A 19822-nucleotide genomic window follows, 5' to 3' on the forward strand; every position below is an offset into this window, starting at 1 on the left:
AGTCACTGGTCTCCCTATGTGGCCAAGTCGTGCCAATGTCAAAATTGCGGGTTTTATTTTGATTCCTTTTTGAACTTAAGTCACCATATTGATGAACTATAACAGTCATGTTGTTTCTTATATCTCAACATTATTGCCAAAATGCCTGACTTCTTGTTGTTTGAGGACTCAGAGAAAGTTATTCATGCTTTTTGTCACATCCCATTTAGGTTACCGTATATCCCGGACAACAAGTGGCACCGCAGTACGAGTTGCACTCAGCAAAAATGCATTGTTGTGAGGAAAGAAAAAAAACATATATATAAACATGGATACAAGAAATAAAGTTTTAATGCATTGCAGTACAGGCCTGTTGAGCACTTACAACACCATTGACGGTTTCGGGAAAAAACACTATATATATATACACTACCGTTCAAAAGTTTGGGATCACCCAAACAATTTTGTGTTTTCCATGAAAAGTCACACTTATTCACCACCATATGTTGTGAAATGAATAGAAAATAGAGTCAAGACATTGACAAGGTTAGAAATAATGATTTGTATTTGAAATAAGATTTTTTTTACATCAAACTTTGCTTTCGTCAAAGAATCCTCCATTTGCAGCAATTACAGCATTGCAGACCTTTGGCATTCTAGCTGTTAATTTGTTGAGGTAATCTGGAGAAATTGCACCCCACGCTTCCAGAAGCAGCTCCCACAAGTTGGATTGGTTGGATGGGCACTTCTTTGAGCAGATTGAGTTTCTGGAGCATCACATTTGTGGGGTCAATTAAACGCTCAAAATGGCCAGAAAAAGAGAACTTTCATCTGAAACTCGACAGTCTATTCTTGTTCTTAGAAATGAAGGCTATTCCATGCGAGAAATTGCTAAGAAATTGAAGATTTCCTACACCGGTGTGTACTACTCCCTTCAGAGGACAGCACAAACAGGCTCTAACCAGAGTAGAAAAAGAAGTGGGAGGCCGCGTTGCACAACTGAGCAAGAAGATAAGTACATTAGAGTCTCTAGTTTGAGAAACAGACGCCTCACAGGTCCCCAACTGGCATCTTCATTAAATAGTACCTGTTAGAGCCTGTTTGTGCTGTCCTCTGAAGGGAGTAGTACACACCGGTGTAGGAAATCTTCAATTTCTTAGCAATTTCTCGCATGGAATAGCCTTCATTTCTAAGAACAAGAATAGACTGTCGAGTTTCAGATGAAAGTTCTCTATTTCTGGCCATTTTGAGCGTTTAATTGACCCCACAAATGTGATGCTCCAGAAACTCAATCTGCTCAAAGAAGTGCCCATCCAACCAATCCAACTTGTGGGAGCTGCTTCTGGAAGCGTGGGGTGCAATTTCTCCAGATTACCTCAACAAATTAACAGCTAGAATGCCAAAGGTCTGCAATGCTGTAATTGCTGCAAATGGAGGATTCTTTGACGAAAGCAAAGTTTGATGTAAAAAAAATCTTATTTCAAATACAAATCATTATTTCTCACCTTGTCAATGTCTTGACTCTATTTTCTATTCATTTCACAACATATGGTGGTGAATAAGTGTGACTTTTCATGGAAAACACGAAATTGTTTGGGTGATCCCAAACTTTTGAACGGTAGTGTATATATATATATATATATATATATATATATATATATATATATATATATATATATACACACTCACCAGCCACTTTATTAGGCACACCTGTCCAACTGTTCGTTAACGCAAATTTCTAATCAGCCAATCACATGGCAGCAACTCAATGCATTTAGGCATGTAGACATGGCCAAGACGATCTGCTGCAGTTCAAACCGAGCATCAGAATGGGGAAGAAAGGTGATTTAAGTGACTTTGAATGTGGCATGGTTGTTGGTGCCAGACGGGCTGGTCTGAGTATTTCAGAAATTGCTGATCTACTGGGATTTTCATGCACAACCATCTCTAGGGTTTACAGAGAATGGTTCGAAAAAGAGAAAATATCCAGTGAGCGGCAGTTCTGTGGGCGAAAATGCCTTGTTGATGCCAGAGGTCAGAGGAGAATGGCCAGACTGGTTCGAGCTGACAGAAAGGCAACAGTAACTCAAATAACCACTCATTACAACCGAGGTATGCAGAAGAGCATCTCTGAACGCACAACACGTCGAACCTTGAGGCAGATGGGCTACAGCAGCAGAAGACCACACCGGGTGCCACCCCTGTCAGCTAAGAACAGGAAACTGAGGCTACAATTCGCACAGGCTCACCAAAATTGGACAATAGAAGACTGGAAAAACGTTGCCTGGTCTGATGAGTCTCAATTTCTGCTGCGACATTCGGATGGTAGGGTCAGAATTTGGCGTCAACAACATGAAAACATGGATCCATCCTGCCTTGTATCAACGGTTAGGGCTGGTGGTGGTGGTGTAATGGTGTGGGGGATATTTTCTTGGCACACTTTGGGCCCCTTAGTACCAATTGAGCATCGTGTCAACGCCACAGCCTACCTGAGTATTGTTGCTGACCATGTCCATCCCTTTATGACCACAGTGTTCCCATCTTCTGATGGCTACTTCCAGCAGGATAACGCGCCATGTCATAAAGCTCGAATCATCTCAGACAGGTTTCTTGAACATGACAATGAGTTCACTGTACTCAAATGGCCTCCACAGTCACCAGATCTCAATCCAATAGAGCACCTTTGGGATGTGGTGGACCGGGAGATTCGCATCATGGATGTGCAGCCGACAAATCTGCAGCAACTGCGTGATGCTATCATGTCAATATGGACCAAACTCTCTGAGGAATGTTTCCAGTACCTTGTTGAATCTATGCCACGAAGGATTAAGGCAGTTCTGAAGGCAAAAGGGGGTCCAACTCGGTACTAGCAAGGTGTACCTAATAAAGTGGCCAGTGAGTGTATATATATATATATATATATATATATATATATATATATATATCTTCGGTGTATAAGTCACATATGGTGGTACCATAGAAAATGAATAAGACTATAAAGGACATTCCAATTCAAATCAACATAGCAGTATGGCCAGAGCGGCGGCTATTTTTGTTTTAACCACTGCCATTGCAAAGAACCGTGATCACTGAAACAGGCTAACTTCCATATAAACTGACTTGTGGCAAGTTGCGGACTCTTTTTTTTAAGTCGCATACTCTCTGAAGTGAGGTTTTGCAGTTACAGCCAAACAAGTACTGGAGTAGTACGAACATTTACAGCCCCACTGATGTATGTGTGTTGTCACCATACCAACTAACAACAATTGCCACTGAGTATTTGCAATTTTGGCCCTTAATTATGGAACACTCTACCGTACAACATTAGACTAGCCGAATCTGTGGACTGTATTAAGTCATGGTTGAAAACTCATCTGAACAGTGTCGCCTTTTCATCTTTTTAGCATGTTTTACGTTTCATGCTACACTGTCTGTTTAACATGGTTATTTTTGTATTTTATTATATTCCTATTTTATTTTTGCTTTGATTCCATGGATGTTTCGTGTTGTTTTTGAATTTTCTCGTATTGCATGGCCCTTTTCCCATTTTAACTTCTTATTTATTGTATTTCTAGTTGCCTTTCATTTGTTTTATTTTTATTCTATTTCAGTGCCTGAGTTTTGTAGTGCCTATGCTTTTTTAAAATTCATTAAATGTTCTCTCTATATACGAGACACTTTTTAAACTTTTTTTTCGAACATCATTATTGTTATTATTGTTATCAGTCTCTCATGACCTTGGCCAAGCTAGTGCCCAGGTGGGCGGAGCTATTTCTGGGCTCAGAGTGGTGAAGAAAATGTGGTGCTTGGCATCTGGGAATGAACTCCTACTACCAAACATTGATGAAACAGGCTTGTACTGTCTCATAAAGAATTTACTGGAATCACTGGATTACTGCCAAACATTGGCACATTAACCATTTCAAGTTATATCTAAGGTAAACGGAAACATTGTTTCCTTGTGTCAGCTGACCCAACTTGTTTGCCATGTGATGAGTTGTGTGTGCCTACCTCCTCAAGCAATACAGGCATCCCCATGCGAATGGCATTTTCTAGTGTGTGCAGGAAGTTGATGTCTGTAAGCTTGATCACTTTTAGACCGTGCTTGGTCTCTTTAGATCGGATCCAACGGTTAGCCTGAGAGATCAGTTAGGAGATAGCTTTAATATACAACTTAAAAAAATTCTCTAATAATTGCTATTTAAACTGACCTCTAAGAGAGAGGGTGAATGTATGTTAACAAGAAGTAATTTACAACAAACAGCATAAGGGAGATAAAAGCAATGGTAAACTAACATGGTTAATGTCCTCTTATGTGCAAAGTTTCATATGTGCTAAAAGTAAAACTTGAACTTTAAAGTCAAGGTGAAATGAGACAAAAAAACAAACAAAAACAATGCAGAGCAGAAAGAGATGTCACTTTGACAGCAAGCTATAGAAAATCTACTTTCTGGAGCAGAGAATGAGAATGACCACACATGAAAGTATGTATGCAGTACAGGTGAATGTGTGTGTCCATAGCAACCTAAATTATATGTGAGACTTTTAGACACACTGCTATCAGCCTTTCAGTCTGTCTATTTACCCAAATCTCTCTTCATTTGCATCACAGTGCCGGTATACAAAAGAAACCACATAACAGGTGGACTTTGATCAAGAACTGTGGTGCTCAGAAAAAAAAAGATATAAAGATGGAAAACGGTCATAAGAATTCCCTACAAAGACATCATGGGAACTGTCGACAGATGCCATGTAAGCCACAGTGAAGGAAGAGAAAAATCAAGTGGTGACAAGTACCTAAATATACTGTAGACCTCTTGAGCATGTATGTGCATGTTGTACATATGCTGTGTGTGTGTGTGTGTGTGTGTGTGTGTGTGTGTGTGTGTGTGTGTGCACGTGAGCATCGTCATCCGCTCCATATTAAATTTTGGACAGCTGAGAATCCTGCCTGTGCCTTTGTCTTAAAGCAGATAGTAGGTGCTAGTCGTCCCCTCTCTTTGTGTCAGGCTGCACCCTGAGACCAACACGGTTTTAGCTACAGCCATAGATTAGACCACACACTGAAACACAGCACAAAGTCTAATGCATACAGTCTAATCTCTCCAAACAGGCCCATAGAATGAAACTGGATTATGGCCATTTTAGCTGTCACACAACTGCACACTAAAAAAAGGATAACTGGATGCATGCAGCAGACTATGGATGCACATTGAGATGCAATGAGGTGTCTGAAGTGTTCCTCTGGAAAGCCAAGAACAAATAAATTCGTAAGATGAAGATTTTATTTTTTCTACTGGCTTGACTGAGATTCAGAAAAGTGGTGAATCTGAAAGTAAATGTATTTGAAATTGGCTTATGTGAAATAAGGACAATATTGTCCAGCACACTATTGGGAAGGCACAATAATAGTCAACCCTGATAATAAGATGATGAACAGGTCAGCTAAGCTCTTTTCTCTGGCAAATGTAACAAAAGGCTTAGAGAAGCCAATGACAGGTCAAGTTTTTGTGCATTTTTCCCCATAATGGAAGATGTTGGAAAATCTCGTTAGAAATTACATTTTGCGGTTATTTGGCATTTCTTTGGCTTCCAACCGAATAAAAAAGGAGAGCCAGTGAATGAGGACGAGGGCACATGTACATTTTGTGAAAAGAAAATCACAATGAAACACAAACAACTTATGCCCAGATCTAATGCAGTATCACAGCATAATTCGCCAAGTTGCCCCCGCTGCCGTCCCGTAGTCAGCCTTTAGCTTAACCCATTATGATCTATATATTACATGCAACGTGAAAATAAAGGAGAAACCACTGGCAAAACATGTCCAAAAGTAATTTTGCATGTGCACCACTAGTAGTGCACATAACCGTGCACCACTAGTAGTGCAAAAAGGTTATAGAAATATGTCATAACCTTTTTGTGTGAAATGATTAAGAAATATCATATATTCTACATTTGTTTCACTTTATTCTGTTTTTTTGAAAAACTTGAAAATATGACTTAGGCCATTATTTTAAGAAGGTGATGATATAATAAGATGATCGTGTTTTCAACTAAACTCATATTGCAAAAATAAAATTAAATATCATTACTGTTATTAAATGAACATTGTCAGTAGGGAAATGTTGATATCACCTAAGCCTTATGTGAGATCAAAGTTTCACCAAATTACAGTCTAAAGGGCCAAGATATATGATGGGGATGACCAAAGGGGCAGTCACAAAATAAGAAATTGTCTCATTATTACTTTTATTTATTATTATTATTATTATTATACTATTATTTAATTCACTCCTAAGCAGCAGAAACAGGCTTCATGAGAATTTTTGTGAGGTAGAACAGAATGAAAAGCCTTGTGCTAAATTGACACATGGATGACAAATATTATGATATATTGGCTGACTAATCAACCACAACCAATCAGTCCAAACCTGATCAAAGTTAATGTATGATAGAGCAGACCCGAACTGCTGGTTCACCTGATCCTGTGGATCGATCATAAGAGGCCAGCGGCGGCCCCGGGTAACTAGGATGCCATTCTCTGTGGAGATGGTGTCACGGGGTAGACCCTCAGTGTTCCACTGGCGGATGACATAGGGGTTGCCTAAGATGTTGACCAGGCTGAAGCTGGCACTGATGGGAATGGCAAGCTCCTGGCACCGCTTCATCCATTGGTCAATCAGCTGAAAGAAACATCCACATGCATGTACATGCAGATATAAACAACCATATAAATAAAATATGAGTGCACACACATGCATGCACACAAATGAAAAGGCAGTATGTGTATTTCAATGACCATCCAGATACACAAAATTAGTTTCACCTACCTTGGATTTAATGTTTTATATATAAATACACACAATTCCACATATTTTTCAGAAAAAGCTGGGAATGAAAACATAAGAAAACAAATTTGAGGAATTGAACATTGATGGAGCCTCAAAAGCTATTTGCATGTCTATCCATCTCCATCTATTAGCTCTGAAATGGCCAAACTGAAAAGGAATAAATAGACTGTCAATCTACCTCCAGTAGATTATCTCTACTAGAGGTGACCTATCTGGACATATTTTCTGTCAGTGGTGTAGCGAGGTGATTGATAGTGATGGACACGCCTCAGTAACTGCTTTCTATAGGAAAGAGCTCTGCACCCACTGTTGTAATGAAAATTAGATGTACCTGTATTTAACAAGGCCAATTACGAATCACAAATTTTCCTTAGTCACATTGGTCACCTTTGACATTTGCAGTGGTAATTAGTGGGTCATTTTGCATCAAAAAGTAGACAAGGTCTACAATGGAACTTTAACATCACATTTATTTCTTGCATGTGATGGAAAAAAATATAAAGTTATCAGTGAATAGTTTATCCATCCATCCATTATCCAAGCCGCTTAACCCAATCAGGATTGCGGGGATGCTGGAGCCTATCTGAGCAGTCATTGGGCGGCAGGCGGGGAGACACCCTGTACAGGCCGCCAGTCCATCATAGGATCCACACACACACACACACACACACACACACACACACACACACACACACACACACACACACACACATTCACACCTATGGACAATTTAGTATGGCCGATTCACCTGACCTTCATACCTACATGTCTTTGGACTGTAGGGGAAACCAGAGTACCCAGAGGAAACCCACACAGACACAGGGAGAACATGAAAATTCCACACAGAGGACAACCCGGGACGACCCCCAAGGTTGGACTACCCGGGGCTCGAACCCAGGACCTTCTTGCTGTGAGGCAACCACGCTAACCACTGTGCCATGTGCTGCCTTTGAATCGTTTATGTTTCATATAATTTCAATCATTTCAAGTTCAAATGTAACACATTTATTACATCACATCAGATGAGGTTTCTATAAGACAACAGGTGAAGCAGTACTTCGTAAAAAAAACAAAAAAAAACAAAAAGCATAACACACATATCACATAAAACATATTTTTTAGATGTCAATATTTCATTAGAGTGACTATTTCCTCTGTGAATCAATAGAAAGTGTCACTGTTAAAAAAATGTGTCGTGGGTATTGTGCACCACAGCGCCCTCTTCAGGTGGCACAGGGGGGTGTTCTGCTTCACTAACCCAATGTAAGTCTTACACGTTGTTGATTGGGGAGTTATGGTTTATGACACGTTTTAATGTTCACCCACTGAAGCAGTGCTTCACCTAGTCTTTACTCGACCTGAAAATGATTGACACCTGTCTAACCAATCGGAGAACATCAGTTCAGCCTTTCCGGTCTCCAGTTTCATAATAATACCTTTTGGTATTCGAAGCACGGTGAAAGGTAAGATAAGGAAGATAAGAAAAACAGATTACCCCAAGATAAATGAGTGATTACTGTAGTAGTTTTTGGTGGTTCTTGTATATATATTGTAAATATTATAATAATTAACTAATCTGTTCAGATCTTTATTTTTCATCTTTACATTTGCATTTTTGATCTTGACCTCGTGTAGCAGCCCTGTACTGTAGGCTAATGTTAGTTGTTCTAACTAGCTTGGCTAGCGAGCTGCTAGCTTAGCTAGCTCCTGTCCTGTCTTTAGCATTTTTTGCAAAGAATTATGATGGATGCAAACATAGCGGACCGGATCCTACGGGGATCTTTTCACACTTTCTTCTATGAGAAACAACTAGGAGTGAAGGCGCAGGAGAGACCAAAGCCCCCATCAAGCTGGTGCAGAGAATGGGCTCGTTAAATCGTTTTAAGTGTTCTAGGTATGACAAGGTGGAGTGGCTAACGGGGAGTGTGCTAACAAACCGCTTGTATTGCTGGCCTTGCATGATGTTTAAGTGTGCTGCTGCAGGAGATGGGTGTTCTTCAGTTTGCAAGAGATGGATCTGAGGATCTGCGAAATGTTGACAGATCTGTTAAGCTTCATGAAAAATCAAAGGAGCATGTCAGTGCAGCCATGCAATTAAGTCTGTTGGGAAATGTGAGGATTGATACGTTGATTGATGAAGGCAAGCGTCTCTAGTTGGCAAAGCATGACAACATGCTCTGGAAAAACCGTGACATTCTGAAAATGTTGATTGACTCAGTGTCATTATTGGGTCATCAGGAGCATGATGAAAGTGAAAAGTCCGATAATAAAGGAAACTGCAGAGATGGTAGAAGTGTTTTCCCACTATGATAACGTTCTGGCTGGTCATTTGAAATCAGTGAAGGATGTTTTGAAAATATAATAGAGGGGGTTGGTTGGGTGGTTGCTTCACCAAAAATTTTGGTCAGCAGCCTCCACTGCATCACATGTAAGTAGGGTGAATCTGCCATACTAAATTGTCCCTAGGCATGAATGTGTGTGTGTGTGTGTGTGTGTGTGTGTGTGTGTGTGTGTGTGTGTGTGTGTGTGTGTGTGTGTGTGTGTGTGTGTGATGGCCTGGCGGCCTGTCCAGGGTGTCCCCCCGCCTGCCTCCCAATGATTGCTGGAACAGGTTCCAGCATCCCCACGACCCTGAGAGCAGGATAAGCGGTTCAGATAATGGATGGATGGATGGATGAATGGATTTCTTACCAGCTGTCTGTAGTGGGAGGTGAAGGCTCCGTAGTAGGCCACACAGGCGGCTGCAATGAAGACATTCCCCATGACATTGTTGATCTCCTGCTCAAATAGGACTACACTCTCCTCCCAGCGAATCTGCTCATCACCCAGTGCTGAAGTCAGCTTCCCTGCCCTGCCTAGCCGAGCCTCTGTCAGAGCCATGGTCTTGGCTTAATGGGAGCGAGGGGGAAGATCAGGGAAACAGTGAGATAGAGGGACAAGAGGATTACAGGAAATGTAAAAACTGAAGAGATTTTCATCATGATAAGTAGCCTGTCTTGCAGAGTTGTGGACTCGAGTCACATGACTTGGACTCGAGTGCGACTCGAGTCACAAATTTGATGACTTGCGACTTGACTTGCCAAAATGAAAATTACTTGAGACTTGACTTGAGACTTGACATCTATGACTTGGACTTTAGCTGGATGACTCGAGAGAATTGTTTGAGTGTTTTCTCAATGTTTATGCGGGAGGCACCTCTCTCGTATTTTATTTATTTTATTTTGTAATCATTCTTCATTTCCAGCGCGCACACAATTACCTACGCACAGGCATCGCGTAGGGCCAATCAAACGTTTAGATGGGCGGGAAAACAAAAATACTCAAATCTAATTGGAGGTACCATCATGCTACTCAAAAACTAATGTCAGCTCTTCTCAACATGAGCGCGGAGAGTTTGCAATCATGGCAAGTGCAGCTGCTGCTGGAACGATTCCAAAAATAATTATTTACGGCTATAAGAATTTCAAAGTTGTTGGGAAGAAAAGGACTGCCGTTTGTAAAACACGTGCAGCGAAATTATCAGATGGGATTTCAACAACGTCAAACTTTGTGCGTCATCTGAAAAGCCACAAAGAGAAGTAAGTTTGTTTGCTAGCCTACAGGTACAATAGCGTGTGAGTGGTCAGACACACACACAGACACAATCTGTCCGTTTGGAATACACCAGGCTATACTATATCGCCCAAACATCGTCCCAATCTCATCTCAAAAATACAATTGAACGTACTGTTCTGTTTCAGAACACCTAACAGTGAATATTCAATTATGTTGGCCCAGTGGGCAAACGATGTCTGGGCGATGTAGCAGTCACCAGAATGAATTAGCATACCCCCTGTTGCCCCCTGATAATTAGCCTATCAAACACTGTTTCAGTGCATGGTTTCACGTACCATACTATAATATAATATGATATAGTTTTAAATATGCGTAATATAATTCGGTTCTCGAGAAAATCAGCCCATTCCGAATGGGCACTGAACTAGTGGTATTCAATCGTGATTATGTTTACACTGTTTTTAATTGAGCATTTAGACTTGATGCTCCAAATTATGTGCTACCGACGACTCCTGCCGAGGGACTACAGATGCAAATTAGCTTATAGCTAATTCTGGTGCATATATATTTATTGTGCATTGTCCCTGTCAAATAAACAAATAAATAAAAAAATATTAAAGTATCTCCATGATTCAAATTAATCTAATTATATAATGTCTTTGGAAAGATTTTTCTCCATTGAATTATAAACATTTATAAATACATTTACTTGTTTCATGAAACCAAAATTAATACCTATAATTTCCTATATTACAGCACTTTTTGTATGGCACAATGGCCATTGAAATAATGCTCAGAGCATGACACACAGTGCACTGCACCCAATATGAAACATAGCCTACTAAGCATAGGCTTAGATTAGAGCCATGGGGTAGTAGGTTATTTCACAAAGCTGGCTAACTAAATAAGCCTCACTTCTGCGCAGAGTGAACCCCGGAACAGCTCTTTTTACTTCAGTCCATGTTCCAGATCTGAAAGGTGTCCAGGGATTACTTTGCGCAGATGTCAGGCATACTCAGTTAGCCAGCTTTGTGAAATACTCCCTTGTGTCTAGTCCAGTGGTTCTCAAACCTCCATGGCTGTGACCAAAAACGCAGCCCTATATATTTTAATGTACGCTTATTAAGTACACATCGTCACGTACATCGGTACTTAATAAGCGTACATAAATAGGGTGCGCCTTTCATCACACACAGCCCATGTATTTATTGAATTACACCAACAGCACCCCTGATTCCACTAATCTAGGGAGTCAAATAATTAAAGGTAGGGAAGGCGATTTTTTTTCAGAAGCACTTTTTGTTAAATTTTTTGCAATTCTCTTTACATCCCGACAGCAATCAATAAATAAAATGCTCTGACACTAAATTAAAAAAATAAAAAGAGTAATCTGTGGAAGTCGCAGGACCGTTATAAACCCATCCAATCATTTTAAGGTGTCCGGTTAAAATGATTGGATGGCCTACCTGCCTGTCAACCTATCTACCTCCAGCAGTAGGCTAGTCAGGCAGTGCGTGTTTGCATGTTTTGGAGGAGTGGCTTTGGAAGGAGGCGATAAAGTCCTAGCCAACTTGATATTTTGCAAGTGCAATGAATTGTAGGTCGCACTAGACAAGCAGAGAGAGTGTTTGTTTATTGTGTATTGGAATGATCAATATGTTTTGTATTGTTATTAAGAGTTGTGCGCTCATTTGTGATTTAGAGTGTCCCTTTTATTATTTCTTAAATGTAAAACAAAATCCAACTGTTGTCCAAATTTGAATACAATAAAATAACAATTATTTCTAACATTATCTGTGGTTTATTTATGTACTATTGTAATGAAACAATTTAATATTACCTGAATTTAAAAAAAAGTGATAAATTGGTATAAAACACCCTGCATTTGAGACTTGATGACTTGACACCTGAAATTAGGGACTTGTGACTTGACTTGACCTGACCTGAGCTCGGTGACTTGGGACTTGACTTGAGACTTGCCCTTCATGACTTGGGACTTGACTTGAGACTCGAAGGTTAAGACTTGAGACTTACCTATGACTTGCATAACAGTGACTTGGTCACAACTCTGCTGTCTTGATTGGGAATTTATAGAGATGAGAGAAAAAGCTGAAGAAGAACTTAATGACAATATTATTATTGGCAGGGCTTTTTAAAACCCAGTCATAATCCATAACTTCTCCATATTTAGGGAACAGGCCTCACCAAGTGCCTCCTTCTCAGCCACACTACTGTCAAACTGCTCCTGGAGGATCAGTATGTGATCGTCTACCTCCTGAAGCTGCTGCTGCTTCTCACTCAGAGTTGCCATTGTCACATCAAGCTCTGCCTACATAGATTGGGGGGAAATGGGGAAAAGGAAGAAGAGATGGAATGCTAAACAAAATAAATGCACTTTGAGAACATTTGGGTTTTTGCCATTTACTCTAAAATATTCATTGTGATAAGAATTTTTGCAGAAATGGCAGATTAGGAATGGACAATATGCTATGGGCTTTTCATGTAACAAGGTGATAGTGGAGTATGAATTAGAAAATATAGAAGGATTAAAGAATGGTAACATTATCTTTAGAGTTGTAATAATTGTGTTAACATGCAAGATACCTCACTGACCTGTGCAGTAGCCAGTTTCTCTCTTTTTGGGCCAACATCTTTAAGAACTTTTGAGTAGAGATCAATGGCTCTGACCCACATGCACATTGACCTGCAGGCCTTGGATACCTTCTCCACCTAAAATCAGAAACAAGGCAGAAGGGACTTAGTGAGGGAATTGGCTTTGTCCAGGGATATGTACTGCATTCTTTATTGCCTGAATACAGTATATTATAGTATAGAATGCAGGATACTATAGTATATTAAGGTGCTTTTTTCCCCAAATAGTGATATTGTATTAATCACTGAAGGCTATAGTCCCTTTTTTCTCTCCTTCTCCACAGGATGATTGTAAAGAAGAGCAGCATGTACTAGTAGGGGCGCTGGGTTTTGCTTGAGGGCACCTCAGAAGGATGGCTGCCTGGTGTCATGGGGCATTGAAGCCAGGTTATCTGGTTAAAGGACATTCTCTCTAATAATTATGCTAGCCTGCTGATATCATGATCTAGTTTAAACAGCTTGTTTCAGTGTCACATGTGACATCAATCCACACTGCCTACCTTTTTTTTCCCCCATTTATCCCAATCCAGAACCCACAGAGGAAATGTTTCAAAGGCACTTGAATTCTGCTCTACACAGAATCTGTTTACTCGGCTCTCAACTAACTTAATAAATGTGTCTGAATTAACCAAACACACCTTCTCAGGTACAAAATCAGGGTTGTTGACATATTTCTGCAGCTTCTGCAGGGTCTGAGGCTTGATATTGTCCTTGTCATATTCCATCAGATGCTTGAGAAAGTTGGAGTCCCCAAGCAACTTCTTAGCACTGAGCCAGTCGGGTCTGGGTGGAGGAAGGGGTGGAGAGGAAGAATGAGAAGAAAGAGAAAATAGCTCATGGTGCATGTATATATGTGATTGTTCGTGCAAAGACAGATAAAACATGTATTGTGTTAAGACATGGAGTTTGATGTTGGCTGAGTTTCAAGTCCTTTGACAGTCATCATGGCAGGTTGTCACATTTCTATATGGGAATCAGTTACCTTAAGCAGGGATGATCACTGCCAATGCTAAAGGTTGAATAGCTATTGCCTTAAGCAGGAATCTCCCTACTCACTAAGTTACCTGATTGAAGGACCCTTGTTTAGGAATCAGGATCAGGAATCAGGAACAATTTATTGTCATTTCTTTCATGTACTTCCATACACAAAAGAAACTAAATTCCGTTTACCCCAGCCCACACCAGTGCAACAAAAAAGACAAAAACACATCCAAAATCTCCCAAAAACGACACCACCAAAAACATACAAAAACAGAGAGAACAAAGCAACAAAAAAAACAAAAACAGAAACAGTTAACACCACAATCCACTTGGTGCAACACAGTCCAAAAAATTCCACTGTCCAGAGAATGAAAGCCAACCAGAATGACTGTCAGAATTGCAGGTCGGCATGGGCTAGCAGTTAGCTTAGCCTGCCCCGCTTCCGTGTCCTGTCAGACCGCCCTCTGTGTTTTCTCCTCGGGTGCAGCTCCAGCAGGGCCGTGGTCCCTGGGCCCACTAGACGCAGTAGACCAGCCTCCCTAGCGGATCCAATGCCAGCTCTCCCAGCCAGACACCTTCAACACACCTCCTCGCACTCCATTCTAGGACACTATTCTATAGTGTAAAATAGTAAAAATTCTAGAACACTAGATCCCAGGGCTGTTCCCTATATGATCCCATCTACGTCTATGTAGGGGTAACACTTGAGTCAAACAACATGGCCAGTCACTTTTTCACAGCTCGTGGTGGATTTTTCACATTTGAATTGCCAGATGATTAAATAAGTTTGCTCAAGCATAATTTTGGGTCAGGCTGGTTTGCCAGTGATATACTAACTGCGCTGTGATACAGCCTGTGCGGGGACATATCCTCACTGACAGACTGTGCCTGGACTTCAGCTCTGTGTATTTGTTCTGAGAGGGAGGGGGAGAAGAAGGGTACTCCAAGAGAGAGACAAAGAGATGGAGTAAGACTATGCGTGTGTGTGTGTGTGTGTGTGTGTGTGTGTGTGTGTGTGTGTGTGTGTGTGTGTGTGTGTGTTCAGTCATTTCACCATGTCCCAATGTGCTGACTAAAGCTAGCATCTAAAGTCATCAAGGATGGCCCTGGGGCTATCTCTCTTTCCCTGTCAGCGTGTGTTCTGCTGAACTGATTTGATTGCTCACATTTGGGATTATAATCCAGTGTAGCAGACATGAGACAGAAGGGATTATCCTCCCTTGATGTAACTGACTGGATGAATGACAGGGGCCACAAATAGACGTCTTTCTTTAAAACCCATCTGAGAACTTTTCCTGCTTTCTATGTTGCATTTTTTACAACATTGTTTTGGAAAATCTCAACCTGGCAGTGATTATTACTGCTGGGAAAGATAGATGCAACAAGAAATCATGTACATTTTACAATTTGACAAAGGTGAGTGAAATACCAGTGTGTCTCTGTAGGGACATAGAATTCACCCTTGATACACAGAGAGAGCAATTCCTCACACTTTAAAATGAGATGTACAGCAATCTAGTATGGAACTAGACAATGCAACATTAGTCGCACAGTACAAGTTGACACAACAAAAAACAAACCAAACTAGCACAAACCATCCATCCATCCATTATCCAAACCACTTATCCTGCTCTCAGGGTCACAGGGATGCTGGAGCCTATCCCAGCAGTCATTGGGCGGCAGGCGGGGAGACACCCCGGGCACGCCGCCAGTCCATCACAGGGTCCACACACACACACACACACACACACACATTCACACCTAGGGACAATTTAGTACAACCGATTCACCTGACCTACATGTCTTTGAACTGTGGGAGGAAACCCGCAGACACGGGGAGAACATACCAACTCTACAAAGAGGACGACTACCCCAGGACTCGAACCCAGGAACTTCTTGCTGTGAGGCGACCGCGCTAACCACTACGCCACCGTAGCACAACCCAATGGAACACAAATAACCACAACACAAATCTGAACAAATCAAAGCGACACATCAGCTAAAACATCAGAATGACAATGTAATGTAATGTAATGAAGCTGGTAAAACATGGTGTGGGGTGGCACATAGATTTATTCTAACTCATCACAAGAAGTAATCATATTAGAAAAACTAATATTATAAAAGAAAAAAACAACTAATATTAAAAAAAACTAATATTATAAAAGTAAAGGTATTTGTTCTGACTGAGAAATTTAAAGGTTTGTTGTATTCAGTGTATTCTAGGCCTATGTTAGTAAGCTACTCTGCATTCCGCATATGAGATAGGTAATGTGAAAAGACAGAAAAGACTATTTGGGTACTTAGTAATTGTATTCTTTATTTGTGTTTCTTTAGTTTTACGGGGGTAAAAAAAGGGAAAAACGAATGTATGGAGTAAAGTCTTCAATAAACTTCCATCTGAAGAAGACGTCAAGCTGAGCTACATTCATTCTCTCGTTCACTATCTGCCTACACCTTGTTAGGACACAATTGCTAGGGCAGAATAGTATTACTAAAACCGCTAAATTAATAAAACTGCTGGGAGTAAGGACTGGTGAACTGAACTGACCGTAGTGCTGCTCTCTTATAATCCCTGAGGTTTTTGAGTAAAGGGAGGTTGTATATTTGGTGGGATTGTAAGGTTAGGATGTTTGTGGTCATAGTGTAGCACTGCAGTAGATTGATGGATGACAATGTTTGACAGGGTTGACAGAGGGACAAGTATTGAGATGCCACAGTATTCCATATGGACCCTGACTACCAGATAACATGCAGAGTTGGCCCTAATTACACACATTTGACAGAGAATTGATACAGCAGCTAGAATGATGATTTCTTTTTTATATACTCTATTGATCCCCGTAGGGAAATTATCCTCTGAATTTAACCCATCCTAGCTGTGTAGCTAGGAGCAGTGGGCAGCCACCATGCAGCACCCGGAGACCAACTCCAGTTCATCTTGCCATGCCTTGGTCAGGGACACAGACAAGAGGATTAAACCAACATGAATGTCTTTTTGATGGTGGGGGAAACCAGAGCACCCAGACAAAACCCACCACAGATACAGGGAGAACAGGCAAACTCCACACAGGGGGCAACCTGAGATGACCCCCAAGGTTGGACAACCCCGTGGTTCGAACCCAGGACCTTCTTGCTGTGAGGTGACTGCGCTAACCACTGTGCCACCCTGATGGTGACGGGGACAATAATGATGATAGGGATGGTAAGGTTGAAAAGGGGGGTTGATAGTGGAGATTATGGTGATGATAATGTTAGTGATACTTACTGCATCATTGCTTTGTAAATCTTTTAAGACAAAGATATGATGACATCCCATTCAAGTTCCAAGCAATGATATGCAGGTAAAGTTTGCTCTTTCAACATGTCATCACTAAAAAAATAATACTTCTCTTGGGAACTAGCTTTTCCAACATATGAATCAATATTGGCTCTTCGCCCTGTTCTGCTTTCTACTTAATTAAAAATTTCCCTGGGTTTGGAAATGCTTTTAAATATGTCAAAATTATATTTAATCTAGGATCAAACAGCACAAACAACATTGTGGGATGTACAGTAGAGGCACACTAACTTGGAATTGAGCAAGATGCAAACAGCCTCCATGACTGTCATGACAAGGTCTGGGGGTTTGGTGAACACCCTGATCTCGGAGATTTCGGCCTTGTCCAAGGAGTCCAGGGCCTTGTTGGCACTGTCCAGGGCTGGCAGAGCCTCATCCAGGTTCCTCTGGGCGTCATCAGCTATGGCCTGGGTGTCTTCTGCCTTCACTTTGGCCATAGCTTCATCATCTTTTACCACTTTACGAACCTATGGTAATGGATATGTTCAACTGTGCATATCATATTGACACACCTACAGCATGGCAATCATCAAGAGACCTCATGCTTTGACATCTTACGCTTGAAGAGTAAAATTTCTAAAAGAAATAAGGACACTTACAGTATAAACAGAACTAGCGCTGGTGCACAGAAGTAGCAACACGATAAGTTTCATGTCTCATTGCATGTTTACTCTACCACAGATACTTTGCAGTCCCACTGCCATGAGGACATATTCAGAAAGTTCTGTCTTTCTACCTGAAGTCTCATAGAAAGGTATAATATGTAGCTTAGTTTGAAAGATTTTTTTTCTCTCTCTCCCCAGCCTTTTTCTTCCCAGTTGTACATAGCCAATCACCCAACTCCTCTGAGCCATCCCGGTTGCTGCTCCATCCCCTCTGCCGATCCATGGGAGGGCTGCAGACTACCACATGCCTCCTCCGATACATGTGGAGTCGCCAGCCACTTCTTTTCACCTGACAGTGATGAGTTTCACCAGGGGGATGTAGCGCATGGGAGGATCACGCTATTCCCCCTAGTTCCCCCTCCCCCCTGAACAGGCGCCCCGACTGACCAGAGGAGGTGCTAGTGCAGCGAGCAGTACACATACCCACATGCTGCTTCCCACCCGCAGATACAGCCAATTGTGTCTGTAGGGATGCCTGACCAAGCCAGAGGTAACACAGGGATTTGAACCGGCAAGTCCTGTGTTGGTAAGCAACGGAATAGACCACCACACCACCCGGATACCCAGTTTGAAAGATAATTTTGAATCATAAGGGGATTTAGTTCTATTTACAACCTTTATTCCTTATGGGCATGAATAAAGCTTATCCCACTATAATCTTTGATGAGGAGTAGGCCGCAGCGGCTAGTGATATAATGATGTAGGTGGGTAGCTGTATGACAGATGTAGGAAAAGATGAAATTCTTGATAAGTACTACTAAATAATCAACAAAAAAGATCTAATCCTCCACTGTTTGCTAATGTACTATACCTGCCTCATTACCTCATCTATCCTACAAGAAATAAATCAACTTTATAATACTCATTTAAATATTTCTCCAAATATAAACACACACACACACACACGCACGCACACACACACACACACACACACACACACACACACACCCACCCACCCACCCACTCACACACACACACACACACACACACACACCTTGTCAGCGTTTTCCTGGTCCACAGACAGTTTCTCCATGAGGGCATCAACGTCAATGGATTTCTGTTTTAGGACTGGCTCTAGGGCTGACAGATCCACCTTCATCTTGTCCACAAGCACGTTGGTCTCCAACAGCTTGGTCAAACCGTTCTTGACACGATCTCTGGCCTAATGTAGAAATGTTCATATAAACATACAAAAACAAATTACAAATATTGAATAGCAGTTGCTGTTTCTCCTTTTCAATCTTAGCCAGTATGGGGCTGATTAGAATTGTTCATATCACCAATGCTGATGATGAATCACTTGTATTAATGTTCAATTTTAAAGCCATTAGCTGCTGTCTCTTCATCCCCAATATGGCCAGACTGATGAGCAATACAATTGGTCAGTGATAACTACTTATATTATGTGATCCCAAGTATTGCTCAGCTGTCAATAGAAATAACCACTAGCTGCTGTTCTCCCCATGACTTGACCACTAGTATTAACTGATCTAGTCTAGTTCCAGATCCCTGAATCACTATTCACCACTTATTTTCACTCATCCTGCCCGCTTTTCGAATTTTGTTTAGCCATTCAAAGGTCTGGTGTGATCTGGGTTGATGTTGTGGGTTTCAGGCATGTGGGGACCTTCCGTGCAATGCCAGGTCCTTATGTTTGGATAGGTGTCCTATGGCTATCGGCGTTGTCCTGGGTGCTGGTGCTGTGGCTTTGGGGTGATTCCAGGCCTGTTGGGGGGGTATGGACCCAGGGGGTCAGCTTTTGCTCCCAGGTTGGGCCAGTGGAGGCGCAGGGGGAG

General features: G+C 41.3%; 1 protein-coding gene across 1 annotated transcript in view; it reads right to left on the minus strand.

Moving 5' to 3' along the window:
* The window catches only part of dnah6 (dynein, axonemal, heavy chain 6), a 197577-nt gene that overhangs the window by 57874 nt on the left and 119881 nt on the right, over positions 1 to 19822 (minus strand). Inside the window, exons 51-58 of the mRNA XM_056280529.1 lie at positions 19021 to 19188; positions 17593 to 17828; positions 13679 to 13823; positions 13002 to 13118; positions 12594 to 12717; positions 9525 to 9721; positions 6462 to 6665; positions 3991 to 4116 (exon numbers count right to left, since the gene is read on the minus strand). Of these exons, the coding sequence (XP_056136504.1) occupies positions 3991 to 4116; positions 6462 to 6665; positions 9525 to 9721; positions 12594 to 12717; positions 13002 to 13118; positions 13679 to 13823; positions 17593 to 17828; positions 19021 to 19188 (1317 nt within the window). The remainder of the gene's footprint in view (positions 1 to 3990; positions 4117 to 6461; positions 6666 to 9524; positions 9722 to 12593; positions 12718 to 13001; positions 13119 to 13678; positions 13824 to 17592; positions 17829 to 19020; positions 19189 to 19822) is intronic.

Source organism: Lampris incognitus, chromosome 5 (assembly GCF_029633865.1).
Source record: "Lampris incognitus isolate fLamInc1 chromosome 5, fLamInc1.hap2, whole genome shotgun sequence".
Taxonomy (NCBI): domain Eukaryota; kingdom Metazoa; phylum Chordata; class Actinopteri; order Lampriformes; family Lampridae; genus Lampris; species Lampris incognitus.